Source organism: Oryx dammah, unplaced genomic scaffold (genome assembly GCF_014754425.2).
Source record: "Oryx dammah isolate SB20612 unplaced genomic scaffold, SCBI_Odam_1.1 HiC_scaffold_26, whole genome shotgun sequence".
Taxonomy (NCBI): Eukaryota; Metazoa; Chordata; class Mammalia; order Artiodactyla; family Bovidae; genus Oryx; species Oryx dammah.
Genome location: NW_024070210.1, coordinates 79,149,963 through 79,163,512, shown reverse-complemented (window position 1 = coordinate 79,163,512; position 13,550 = coordinate 79,149,963). Strand labels below are relative to the sequence as shown.

Below are 13,550 nucleotides of genomic sequence, written 5' to 3'. Positions count from 1 at the left end.
CACAGGTTGTTGATCCCAACTCTGCCCATTGCTGCACCACCAACTCCTGGATGGGCCTCCTTTAATGGCATATCAACTTTTCATAAGATTTACTCTCCCATTCTAACCCCAGAGGAACGAAATTCCCAAATATTGGAGGATGTAAGTAACTGGAAGGAAGAATCCAGTTTCTCCTTCCCCATGTGGAGACAGGAGAGGAGGGAGAACCTTCCGGTTGATCCTGAAGACGTAGCTCACGGCAGGTTCTAGATGCAACCTGATAGCTCCCTTACTAATGCTTTCCTTCTCCCTGCTTCCAGTCTGAGAGTAAACTCTCCTCTGGATCAGAGAAAAGCTGTAGGCCTGATCTGGGAAACAGGCTGCTTTTCAGGAGAGATGAGGTCAGGGAGACAATACAGCTAGGACAAAGAAGCCTAATAGTTTGTGCCAAATTGATTTCCCCAAAGATATTAACCTCCTTTCTTTCTTCATTCCCTAAGGCTACACTAAGATTATAAAAGGTGTTCAAAATGTTGAGATGAAAATATATGCATGATTTATTTGCATATCATTTTCATACTAATTTACTATCTAAATACAAAGGAGTCATTTCTTTCTCCGTTCCCCTCCCCCACGCCCCATGTGCTAGTCTGGGCAAAATCAGTTGGCTGATATTTAATTAGGTGCATTCAGCTTCAGCCATGGCTTCCTCTTTTCCTTATTCTTGATCCTCCAAGATCAGCTTCTTTTCCTTTTCCACCTTGATCATTTTCACTTGCTATCGCCTCTAAATGACTTTTTTTTTTCTTCTTCCCCTTAGATTAGTACTTACTCTTGATCACCAGTCTCCTATGGGTCAACCAAGGGTGTTTGCTAACCCTCAAACTAGGCCTTCTATACCCAGTCACTTGCTATATTTGCTAAAAATCTCATTTCCCAACACCAGGGGGTGTCTATCTATCCTTCTATCTGTCCTACCCTGAAGGGAGAGATTAGTCCCCAGCCTTTCCCTCTCCTTTTTCACACACTAAAGCTCCCTCCCACCCATTACAGAGCTCTAGGTTCAGAGAGTTTTGTCTTTTTATCTCAGCTTATCTGTTTTTCTCTCATTCTCCCTGGATTTGCGCGAATTTGTCACTTTCTAGGTCTATCCAGCCTTCCATCCCCGCACCACTCACGATCCCCTTTGGTCGTTTTCTCCTCTCCATACCTGTCTTCCACCACCTCTCTATATCAGCTTCCTCGCTTTGCTGGGCTCTTACGCGTCTCGCGTGTCTGAACCTCTCTATGTATCTGCCTTTCTTCCCTCTCTCTATCTCACGACAGGACTTCTGTATCAGTCCCTGCTCATCTCTCCCACAGTTCCCATACTAGGAACAAAGTCACGGTGTTTGCGCAGAACAAGCCTCGCGTCGCCCGGTTCCACATCGCGACATTCCACCGTGCCCCTCCGCGCATTCCAACTGCGAACAAAGAGTTCCCCTCCCCTCGCCCACTTTTTCCTGTCCTAATTCTTGAGTGATGTAGTAGCAACTGCCTAAACTGCCCCCCGCCCTCCTTTCGCCTCTACTCGGCGGATCTCCAGCTCCGGGACACTTAGCACCAGCACCGCACCCCCCCACCCCTTACCGGTGCACTGGATTCCTGCGCCGACACCCCTGTTCCTCTCGCGTTCGGCGCTCCGCCCTCCCGGAAAGTAGATCCGGCCAGGCAGACAAAAGTTTGGGAGAGAAGTTGAGTCGGTGCTGAGTGTGAGCGAGGTGGGCGGGGGCCGGGGAGAGTGGGGGCTGTCGGGCGAGTCTACGCGTGAACAGATAGACCTGCGGACGGGACAGCCGCGGCCGTAGGCCCTTCTAGCACCGCTTAACCCCTGATGCGCGGGGGGACGAAACCCCTCTCGCTGGGGGATGCTGCGGGATTCTTGGCGCCGGGCATCCGGACCGCCCGCTAAACCCCTGTGCCTATCCTGTGCCCCTCGGGAACCGGAGTCCGGCCGCAGGGAAAGAGAAGCGGCAGCCGAGACGCTGCAGGGTGCCGGGCGGGGAGGGGGCTGGACGCCCCAGACCCGAGGGCATGGAGCGTTTAGGGGAGAAAGCCAGTCGCCTGCTGGAGAAGTTAAGACTCTCGGACTCCGGCAGCGCGAAGTTCGGCCGCAGAAAGGGTGAATCTAGCCGGTCTGGGTCTGATGGGACCCCCGGATCGGGCAAGGGACGCCTGAGTGGGCTGGGGGGACCAAGGAAATCAGGGCCCCGTGGAGCTGCTGGGGGACCTGGGGATGAGCCGTTGGAGCCAGCCCGGGAGCAAGGCCCCTTGGACGCTGAGCGGAACCCGCGCGGCTCCTTTGAGGTGCCGCGCTACGAAGGCTCCTTTCCGGCGGGACCGCCTCCCTCCCGGGCCTTGCCTCTACCTCAGTCGTTGCCCCCCGACTTTCGGCTGGAGACCACGGCCCCAGCCCTAAGCCCCCGCTCCAGTTTCGCCAGTAGCTCAGCCAGCGACGCGAGCAAGCCGTCCAGTCCCCGGGGCAGTCTGCTGCTGGACGGGGCGGGGGCTGGTGGAGCCGGAGGTAGCCGACCCTGCAGCAACCGTACCAGCGGCATCAGCATGGGCTACGACCAGCGCCACGGAAGCCCCCTGCCTGCCGGGCCATGCCTGTTTGGCCCACCCCTGCCCGGGGTTCCGGCGGGCTATTCCTCTGGAGGGGTGCCGTCCGCCTACCCCGAGCTCCACGCTGCCCTGGACCGACTGTGCGCTCATCGGCCCTCGGGGTTCGGCTGCCAGGAAAGTCGCCACTCGTATCCCCCGGCCCTGGGCAGCCCGGGAGCTCTAGCCGGGGCCGGAGTGGGAGCGACAGGGCCCTTGGAGAGAAGAGGGGCGCAACCCGGACGACACTCGGTGACTGGCTACGGGGACTGCGCCGCGGGCGCCCGATACCAGGATGAACTAACAGCGTTGCTGCGCCTGACGGTGGGCACAGGTGGGCGAGAAGCCGGCGTCCGCGGAGAATCCGCGGGGCTTGAGACGTCGGGTCTCGAGGAGCCGCCGGGTGCGTTTGTTCCAGAGGCCGCCCGGGCCCGGATACGGGAGCCGGAGTCCAGAGAGGACTACTTTGGTGAGTGAGAGAAGTGGTTAGGGTCGGGAAATACCGGTCGCCTCGTTCGGTTGCCCGTTGCCCCGACGGCTGACGCTGGGAAGTCGGAGGCAGAGACGCGGGGCTAGGAAAGAAGCAAGAGGAATTTCCCATACCCAGTGGGTTTCAAATGGACCATGGACATCTTATTCCTGTTAAATTCACCGCTTCCCCCTCCCCACCTCCGTCCCGATGATCTCGTGAATCCCAGTTCCTCAGGCTTTAGAGCCTGGGTATTTTCGCGGTAGGAGGCCTTGCGGGGGGTGGGGGGCAAATGAGGCAGTGAGAGCATCCCCCTTCAGGCTCCCCCCTCGACGGCCGTGCCCCTGCAGGCTCCTGCGCGCCGCGCCCCCACCCGGGCCCTGGCTCCGCCCGCAGGAATTCGGGGAATGCGAGGGTGGGGGGGGGGCGGGGAGGGCGGGCAGCGTGCGTGCCGGCTCCTGCCCGGGCGCTCCAGGTGCCTGCGGGCGGGGCCGGTCGCGCTACGCTGGGCGGAGGTGGGGTGCAGGGGGTGGGGGAGCTGCTTCCTAACACGCGCTGAGCTGTGGCCGCTGTCGGGGAAATGGAGCCTGGGGGGAGGAAGAAAGCCCTGGACGGAAAGCAGGGACCCTGCTGCTGGCTGGCCCCAGTCCGGCTGGCTCCGTGCGTGCGTGGGCATTTAAGTCCAGACCCAGTGGAGTCAGCTTCTATTTTTCCTATCCTCCGGAAGTCAGGGCAGAAGCCTTGACCACCCGGGACGGCATCACCCCTGGATGGCCCTGGATGGATGACGACCGTGTGTAACTGCCAGAAATAACCTGGCCATGAGTTTTGGTCATAACCTGCTCAGAATCCTTACTTTTCTGTCGCTAAAGAAACCTGGTTGCTGCCTCTCTTCCAAAGCAGTTAACTTCAAGAAATATTAACTATTGTACGTGTCAGCTGCGGGAGGGTATTGCGGTCTTGAATGATCTTTTAGCCAAGACCCACAGACACCACTGTATTAAAAAATGCTGATCTGGTTGCAATAGGAAGTACAGAAAGAAGTGGAGGGCTCACACCTAGGTCTGTGAGCCTGTTCAGTGTCCCCAGCGTCTTCTCACCTTTCTCACCATCCATGTTCCTGAGGTAGACCCCAAGCTCTAGAACTCTGGCTAGAAATGTAAATAGAGAGAGGACCCCAGCCAGGGAAGGAAGACTGGGAGGAGGTTCAGAAGTAGCAGGGGCTAAAGGCTGAAAGGGCCCTGCTTAGTTCAACTCTAATCATTCCCTATTTGCCCCCAGAGCAGATAACCCTTTAGTTAAGGGAGCCTTTTAGCAGTTTCCTTTTGAGGCCAGGAGACCCACTGATGGGTGGACAGAAGTCTCCTCAGCTAAGCCATCAGAAGCAAAAGGAGGAAAGTTGCTGGGAGAGAGTGCTGTAAAAATGGCAGGAAGAACTTAGAGGTGGATGTGCTAGGTTAGAGGTGGTGAGGCGGACGTGCCTGAACAGTTGGCTCTCATCTTCCCATAATGTCCAAAGGCTTCCCCAAAAAGTGGCTCTAATAGGGCCCCCTGGCACGATGCTCTTGGGGCAGAGCTCCCCTCCCTGCGGAGGGTGGGTAGGGAGGGGCCTCTCTCCCTAGGGGTCTGGTTGTCTCCTCTCGACAGAACCCCCAACCTAACACTACCCTCCCACTCCTGCACCTAGTAGGGGCCCTCTTCCTTGGCTCCAGCCTTGCCCAGCTGCCAGAGGGTGGGTGGGAGCAGGGCAGGCCTGGGCCCATCAGTTGCTGCAGCTGCTGCACGGGCTCCCAAGCCCCTGGGCAAAGACTGGGATGGGCCCCAACAGGCAAGGAGTGTGGCAGTGTGCCGAGGGGGAGAGGTGGGGCAGGGTGAGGGGTGAGGCGGGCCGGTTGGGATCTGCTCCCCAAAGACAAGCCCTGGCCCTCACTCATGGGCCTGGAATTGGGGAGTGGAAGGAGGGAAGAACACACCCAGGAAAGGCGGGTGCCAGAGCCTGGTGTTATGTATCTTAGGGGAGATGTTGGGGAAGAGCAGTTCAGCTTTGTTTCTTCTATTATAGAAGATGACAGGGAGACATTAGGGGTTCTGCTACCCTCCCCCCACCTTCCTCTGCAACCCTCAATCCTTGGAACACACCCTGCATTCTAAGCAGCCACGTACCCAGAGGAGTCACACTCACATGGTCCCGTCTGCACAGGGCCCTCTGCTGAGCCACATACTTCTCACCATCTTTGGAGGCTTAGAGGTATGGAGCAGAGCTCTTTCTGTAACTGAACAGCAGTTCATTTTACAGATGGGGAAACTGAGATCCTGGAGAGTCTTTCTGGGCCTGGCCTCCTTTCACTAGGACATTTTTTCCAGGCTGCTGCTGCAGCCTTATGAACTTGTATCTCTGTCCACATAGTGCCCCAGGGATCAGACCTTGCCTTTTTAGTCTTTTCTCCCCAACAGAAACCAGCATCTGAAAGCCGGGGACCTTTGACTTTCTCGTTTTCCACAGTGTTGGGCATAGTGTTTTTGCTTGGCGCTAAATGGATGTTCAGATAATGTCTGTTGATTAATCAGTCAACAAGAGTAAGTCTGTCCAGCCAAGCCCTGGCTGCATCCCATTTACTCGTTCTTCCCAGAATGGAGCCCATCAAATGGAGGTTGTGGCTGGTGGTTTTCTGCCATCGGGAAAGATGGCGACTGCCTGGGTTTGAGCTGGGGGAGTGGGATGTGATGCTGACAAGCTGTTCTCTCCTCTCAGGCACGTGTATCAAGTGCAACAAAGGCATCTATGGGCAGAGCAACGCCTGTCAGGCTTTGGACAGCCTGTATCACACCCAGTGCTTTGTCTGCTGCTCCTGTGGTGAGTGCAGTCCCCAGAGAGACCTTCTGGACAGGCCTGAGGCCTCGAGCACGGACACACGCATGGGTGCCCCGGGAAGGCGGAGCTTGTGCCTCTGCATTTGCTGGTCTGGCCTTGGCCTTCTTTCATGCTCCCCTACTCTGTGCGCTACCTGGCTCTCCCGCCGCACACCGGGTCAGCTTTCTAGCCAGAGTCAGCCCTCCCTCTCTTCGGACTGTTTCCTTTGCTCTGTTCCTCCTTTCTTTTGCCTTCCTGCTTGCCCAAGCTGGACTCCCTCCCAGCCCTCTGGCCTCGCCTTGGTGGGGCTTGGTCTTGGGCAGCCGAGTTGCCTGGGGCGACAGTGAAAGACTGGAATGTGGGAAGGGTGGGGTGGGCTGGGGGAGTGGGGAGCTGTGGGGGGCGGAGAGGGGGGGTTTTCTCTTGGCTGGTCAGAGTTCAGCCACCTCGCTGGAGTGCAGGCCACCAGGCCATGCCAAGCTGATGACATCACGCTCCAGGAATGCCCGCTGCTGTTAGCTCAGGAGGCCCGCCTGGAGGGGGGTGCTCCCAGTGGCTTCAACTCCCCAGCCCTTCCCTCACCTCCCTCATTACCACCCCCCAACCCCCGCCCTTACCCACTCTGGTTCCTTTGCTGAACCTTTTAATCTCCTATCTATGCCTGTCTGACTCCAGCCCTCAGCTTTTCTTTCCGCGCCACTCCCAGCCTCTGCCTAGCTCCCTTTAGGTTCATCTGTCTGTCTGTCCTTCTGTTTATAGAGCCTCTTCTGGGAATGTCTGTTTCTCTCCTTCTACTCCCTTGTGTCTCACAAGTTTCTAAATCAACTTTTCTGAACCACTGGGGAGAGCTGGAAGTGGAGATTCTGATGAGAGGAGGGCAGATATGGGCAACTTGCCCGTTCTCCGCCCTCGTCTCATTCCTCCTGATCCCTGATAATTTAGACACCCCGGAGCAGTTCCTGGGTGCTGGTTTCATGGGGAATCGTCCTGCCTCGTCTGCTTGCAGAAGATCCTGGGCTGCTCTGACCCCAGAGACTCTGGGTCCCTCTAAAATTGGGGAAACAGTCTAGTGTGGCAGGAAAGGGGACCAACTTTGCTCCCAAACAAAGCACTTTGTCCCCAGTGGTAGTTCCGGTATATCCTGACCTCCATGGAGCTTATCCCTGTGAGACAGAGAGGGCTCAGAGGAGAGCTGTGTGGAGGCTCCTGGGTTGAAAGGTCCCAGAGGGCAGAGTCCATGACAGTGTGATTGTGTTTGAACATATCATATGGCATCTTGTTCAGAGCCCCTGAACCTTGTCCCCAACCTGTGGTGGGCTTTGCTCTCCCAGGTGGCTCCCCGAGGAAGCCCAGACACTGGGGAAGAAGGCACTCGTGTAAAGCAGGGGCACAGGAAACTGGTGAGGAGGCGGGAGCTGGAGAAGTAGCAGCAAAGGAGTGGGGAATTGGCAGGAATGAGACCAAAGCAAATGGGAATTGCATCAGATGGGGTATTTGTGCGGGAACGTGGGGCAGACAGCGGTTAGGAGGACAAGCACTGAAGTCCAGGTTTAAGTGAACCATGAAGCATCAGAGAGCAGTGACCCCGCCACGGGGCTGCCCTGTGCCTGGACCCCGGAGAGACTCCAGCATCTTCTCTGCTGCTTCTAGGGCGAACTTTGCGCTGCAAGGCTTTCTACAGTGTCAATGGCTCTGTGTACTGTGAGGAAGACTATCTGGTGAGTGAGAGGTCCCCTGGGTCTGGAATTGGTTCCCACGCCTTGCTCTGTGGCCGGCTGGGGTCCCGCTCCTCAGGTTGTTCTCAGCCTGTAATGCCCTCCCTTGGTCTTCTCTTCCCAGTTTTCAGGGTTTCAGGAGGCAGCTGAGAAATGCTGTGTCTGTGGTCACTTGATTTTGGAGAAGGTAAGCAAAGTGTTTTCAGCTGAGACTGTGAGGCTGCTGGGCCGAGGGGCGGAATCAGGAACTAAATGGATCCTGAGAAAAAGTGAGGGGAGAAACCCATCAGCAATCACTTGCATCCCATTCTTTGCCCAAACAACTGTTTATAGTGGCTTCTCTTTGCTTGTGGGATCAAGTCTGGACTACTCAGCCTGCCATCTAGCCCCTCCCTAACTCTGCAGGCACAGCCCCGCCCTCCGCCTGAGCCTGGAGTGTGGGGTCCTGAGTCTTAATCCCCTTTCTGCTACTGGCTGAGATCAGTTGAAGCTCAGTTTTCTTTTCTGTAAGGAGGAGTTGGTTTGCCTGGTGGTTCCCCACCCTGGCAGCCTAGTAGATCACCGGGGAAGAAGAAAAAAAGAATACCAGGGCTGGGTCATCTCCAGAGACTGTGGTGAATACTTCTGGGTGGGACCCAGGCAGAGATGGGCTTAAAAACCTCCCTGCCTGATCCTGATATGCAGCCAAGGCTGAGAAACACTGGCCTGGATGCTCCCGAAGACGTTTTTCAGGGTTTCTGCATCCATTTTTAATACTGCTTGGTCCTCCTGGGTTCCACAGTGGAGGGAGGAGAGCAGGGGCTTGGATGAGATTAGGGGGAGCAGCAGGGAGCCTCATCAGTAGTTGAAGAGCAGAGACTGATTCTCCCCCCACCCCGTGAACCAGATCCTCCAGGCAATGGGAAAGTCCTACCACCCCGGCTGCTTCCGATGCATCGTTTGCAACAAATGCCTGGACGGCGTTCCCTTTACCGTGGACTTCTCCAACCAGGTGTACTGTGTCACCGACTACCACAAGTGAGTCGGCCTGCGCGGTGCAGTGTGGAACCCAGCTCAGGGAGCCCCCACCTCAGCTCACCTCTGTCCTCTCCCTTACAGAAGCTACGCTCCTAAGTGCGCAGCCTGTGGCCAACCCATCCTCCCCTCAGAGGTCAGTGTGTCTGGGTTCTCCTGCAGGGCAGCCAGGGCTGCCGCCTCTGGGAAGGGCCTGGGGACTGGCTGCCTGGCCTCCCATGGGAGGCGGTGGTGCTGAGGAATGCACTCCTCAAAGATTCCCGTGTGACTCTGCTCTCTGGGTCATCACCCTGACCCCAACATCCGGGCCTGGACTTATCCGACAGCCTCGCTGGGCCCAGGCTTCATCTCTTTTCTCCCAGTCCAGAGAAGGAGACTTTCTCTGAAGTCAAGGTCACCAGATGTAGGGGCCGGGAAAAGGTGGGAAGAATCCTCAGGGCTGCTAGGAAGGGGTCAGACATGATTTACACTGTGTGTGCCACGGGAAAAATGCCAAAAGCCTGTGAGGACCCAGACCCTGCAGGGTCTCCTCGTCCCCGGCTTAGCTTACTTACGCTGCGTGCCCCTTTCCTCTCTGTAAGGCCTGAGCCTCCAGACAGAGGGGAGGCTTCAAGAGGGGACACTGCCCTTCTGGAGGTGGTGCCAAGGATGGGGAAGGGGAAAGTTCCTGTAGGGTTTGCAAAGGCCATCTCAAAGCTACAGAACAGTGATGTCCTTGGTGGTCCAGTGGAATCTGAGCTTCTGCTGCAAGGGCCTCAGGTGTAATAGATCCCTGGCTGGAGAAGTACAATGTGCCCAGTAGTGCAGCCAAAAGAGAAAAAAGCTACAGATGGAGGCAGAGAGGGTCTGGAGGCCTCTGTGTGATCTTTCGTTTGGAGGGGCCCAGGTGGGGAGGGCGAAGCTGGGCTTGTCAAGCTGCTTTCATGCCCACGGGGGTGTGCATTATTTCAGGGCTGTGAGGACATCGTGAGGGTGATATCCATGGACCGAGATTATCACTTTGAATGCTACCACTGCGAGGTCAGTGTTGGGGGCCAGGGCACCCAGAGCTGGAATGGGGCTGGGGGAGTGAAGTCTGAAAACTCATTGTCTGTAGGAGAGGTATAGGCCGTGGGAAACCAGGAAGGTGCTCTGACCCATCTCCAGTCTCTTTCTTGCCCTTCAGCCACTCTCTCTGGTCCTGGTCCTTTAGTCCTTTCTAAATCAGGCGTCACCAGAGTCAAGACTCCTAAAACTAGGTACTCCTGCTAACAGCTGGAAATGGGATTCTGTCTCATTATTTCTGCTGTAGCAGCGACACCTGGTGTCCAGTTGAGGTATTTCCCCAGTTTTCTCTGGGTGTTCATCCCCTCCAACCCCACCCGCTTTCTTCCAGTCACTTGGAGTTCAGTACTGCACAAGGCAGACTCCCCAGATGTCCAGGGTGCCCGGGCTGAGTTGAACTAGGTGTCTTTCTTTCCTAGGACTGCCGGATGCAGCTGAGTGATGAGGAAGGCTGCTGCTGCTTCCCTCTAGATGGGCACTTGCTCTGCCACGGCTGTCACATGCAGAGGCTCAGTGCCCGGCAGCCCCCTGCCAATTATATCTGAGATGTAGTCACTACTGCTGCCAACACCACCACTGACAAATTCCTCTGGCCAGTGGGCCCCTCTGAGGCCAGCCAAGGCAAGAAAGGCACTGCAGGCCTGGCAGGAGAGTCCCCTAGGGAGGGCCCCAATGGTCAGAGACCCAAAGATCAAGACATTCCAAATGGGGGACTTCCCTAGTGGTCCAGTGGCTAAGACTCGCAGGGGGCCTGGGTTCGAGCCCTGGTCAGGGAACTAGATCCCACATGCCACAGCTGAAGATCCTGTGTGCTGCAACTAAAGATCCCATGTGCCACAGTGATGATCAAAGATCACGTGTGCTGCAGTTAAGACCTGGCACAGCCAAACATATTTTTTTTTCTTAGAAAAAAAGACGTTCCCAAATGGATGTGGAGGAGGAGCCCTCTAGTTGCCATGGTAGGGGTGACTGGCCTTCGTTCCATGTGTACAGACTGTGCTATAGCATGTGACAGGCACATACAGATGGGTTCCGATACTTTCTAAACGTCTGCTTCTGGTCTGTATGTCTAGTATACATTTGTGTGCACACACACACTCTCTTCTTAGTGACTGTTACACTTGGTTCATTAGAAGTAGCTCAGCTCTCTGGACCTGCTGCCTCTTAGAGGGAGCCAGGATTAGCCAAACTCTGAGGTTCTGAGAGCCAGAGGGGCAAAACTCTTGGTTCTAATGTTTGGCTAGACCTCTTAAAATCAACTCACTGAAAGTTTACTTAAAGTTCACTTCTCTTGAATGACCAGGTTGCCAAAAACTGAGTTCTCTTTCGGGTAGTTTTATAGCCATTTAGTTGTTCTGTTCTTGGGTATTTCAGATTTGTATCTTTTCATCTAAGAGTACTCTTGAGTTATCAGCAACATAAATTTTATCAGATTTGCAGCACTTTGTAAATGATTGGATTATTTCTTACCTTTGTGGATAATATCTTTTTCTGTGTTAACCTACTTTCAAACATTAAACAAATTTTTTTTTTTAAATTTTTTGACCACACCATGTGGCATGTGGAATTAGTTGCCCCACGAGGGATCAGACCCATGCCCCCTGCATTGGAAGCTCAGAGTCTTAACCACTGGACCACCAGCGACATCCCAAACATTTTTTTTTAACTATAAAGTTTCCAGCAATAAATATAATTGATACAAACATTTCGTGTATCACTTTTTGTGTTTCTTAATCCAATATTCTTTTCCAAATTATATGCCTTGAAAAGTACAACAACTCAATATGATTTTGATGCCTAGGTCTGTCTACTACATTCGTTCTATTAAAAGGCCAGTCAGTATATTCTTAACAAGCAAGCATGTGGCCTATTCAGTTGACTAACAAAGGTTGTATAGACAACAGCAATAGAAAGTGAAAAGGTGAAGAAAGATGCTGGTTTTCTTTGCAATTTATACTTGCATCCTGGGTCTTCATAAGCTTAGGTGACTTTCCCCAGAACTAGCAGTTTGTAAGTTAGGGGGCCAGCATTCACATTCAGTGTGTTCACCGGACTCTAGAGTCTGTGTCTAACCGCTGCACATGCTGTGTTGCTTTACTGGTCAAATGATAGTTGGTTGCTCTGGATTATGACAAAGTAAGGGAAAATATCAGATATTTCTCAATTTCCTATTAAAATAGCCCCAACTGCATATGGAAGGGAGTTCTTTAGAACAGCATGTGAAACTAATGACAATTAATAGTGGTGGAATCAAGCACTCTCGAGAGGTTGATAAATAAGATGAAAAACCTGCTGACGGCTGTGATTTCTGACCCACCCAGAACAAGAAGGCAGAGGGCTAATTGCAACAGTACAAAGTGTTTTATGACACGTAAAACAAATATGTTTACCAGACTAAATACAAAACCCTGTACTAACTCGGGTTTCCACATTTGGTTCCTGAGGTAAGTTAAATATCGCTGCTTGCACTTTGACAAATTATATAGTATTTACTTACTTTTTTTTAAAGCATACATTTCTTGTCAGATTGATTTTTAAAACTACATGCAATCAAAATAATAATATAGTATATTGTTTTGTTCCGTAGTTTAAAAATTTATACCAGTTGGCATTTGTAGAGAGAGAGAAACTTTTGTTATCAATGACTGGTATTAAATATTTTTTATTAATAAGTTTTATTCTTTAGTTTGGTCCAATATTGTTGACTGTGCAAGTTTCCTTTTTCAAATGCATTTTTTTTTGTGGCAATATATATGATCAACTTTCACAATTATTCCAGTGAAGGGTTTCAAAGATATATCAATTTTGTAAAAATTAAATAAATATACATAAAAGCTATTTTATAAGTCATAAAAAAAGTGAGAGTGAATCTGCTAAATTCTTTTGAAATGCTGCAGATTTGATAAATATTTGAGACTCTAGGCAAATTGGTTTTAGGCAAATTAATCTGATAACCTTTGATCCTTAGTCTTCATTCTATGCCGCTTAGTTTCATATTGGAAATAACTCACATTTAGGGATGATTCTAATGACTTTGCCAGCCAACCTGGGAATTGCCTAACAGACAACAGCCTCTGAGCAAGTGGAAGAGATTCACACCAGAGTGCCAGAAAGAGAGGAAATGCACTTTGTTTTTGGTGGGATAAATGTTCTGAAATTACTTGTTCTACAGCTTGGATTGGGCTTCCGTGGTGGCTCAGATGGTAAAGAATCCACCTGTAATGTGGGTCAAGACCTAGGTTTAATCCCTGGGTTGAGAGGATCCCCTGGAGGAGGGCATGGCAACTCTCTCCAGTATTGCCTGGAGAATTCCATGGACAGAGGAACCTGGCGGGCTACAGTCCATGGGGTCACAAAGAGTCAGACACAACTAAGCTACTAAGCACTCAGCTCAGCACAGCTGGGATTGCTTCTTCTGAACTATTGTTATTAAGTAAGTGAATACGAAGATTCTGTGACCCAGAAAATTTCTAATCAGGCGACTCCAGGCCCGGGAAATCCAGACAAGCATGTGTAGCCTTACCTCCATCCCTTCAGTTTTTTTTTTTTTCTTTTTTAATTGGAGGATAATTGCTTTACAACATTGTGTTGGTTTCTGCCATACATCAATATGAATCAGCCATAGGTGTAATACATACGCCCCCTCGTTGAACCTCCCTCCCACCTCTCACTCTATCCCAGCCCTCTAGGTTGTCACAGAGCACCAGGTTTGAACTCCTTCAGTTCATTTACTCTTGGGAATCCTGACCTCCATCACTGACTGGCTGATTCCTTTCTAGGTCTGTGCTTATCTGTTCTAGTCCTGTTTGTGGGGGTCCCCAAGATTCTGTCTTTGCCA

At 52.7% G+C, this 13,550-nt stretch overlaps 1 protein-coding gene across 2 annotated transcripts; it reads left to right on the top strand.

Annotated features, from left to right (window-relative positions):
* Positions 1–1,709: 1,709 nt before the first annotated feature.
* AJUBA (ajuba LIM protein) lies at positions 1,710–11,417 on the top strand. Of its 2 annotated transcripts, XM_040227230.1 has the most exons (8): positions 1,710–3,088; positions 5,841–5,942; positions 7,590–7,657; positions 7,779–7,841; positions 8,541–8,671; positions 8,753–8,804; positions 9,620–9,688; positions 10,132–11,417. In XM_040227230.1, exons 1-8 carry the CDS (start codon positions 2,053–2,055, stop codon positions 10,255–10,257), a joined length of 1,647 nt encoding a protein of 548 aa, XP_040083164.1. In that variant the 5' UTR covers positions 1,710–2,052; the 3' UTR covers positions 10,258–11,417. The 2 variants fall into 2 exon arrangements, with proteins under 2 accessions (XP_040083164.1, XP_040083165.1); XM_040227231.1 differs by lacking the exon at positions 9,620–9,688.
* The last annotated feature ends 2,133 nt before the right edge of the window (positions 11,418–13,550 follow it).

What these genes read in the sequence shown, in the direction of transcription:
- AJUBA (XM_040227230.1), top strand. Translation starts at nt 2,053, where the DNA reads ATGGAGCGTTTAGGGGAGAAAGCCAGTCGCCTGCTGGAGAAGTTAAGA. An exon ending in GTCCAGAGAGGACTACTTTG is followed by an intron (nt 3,089 to 5,840) that starts GTGAGTGAGAGA and finishes CTCTCCTCTCAG; the next exon opens with GCACGTGTATCAAGTGCAAC. An exon ending in GTCACTTGATTTTGGAGAAG is followed by an intron (nt 7,842 to 8,540) that starts GTAAGCAAAGTG and finishes CCCGTGAACCAG; the next exon opens with ATCCTCCAGGCAATGGGAAA.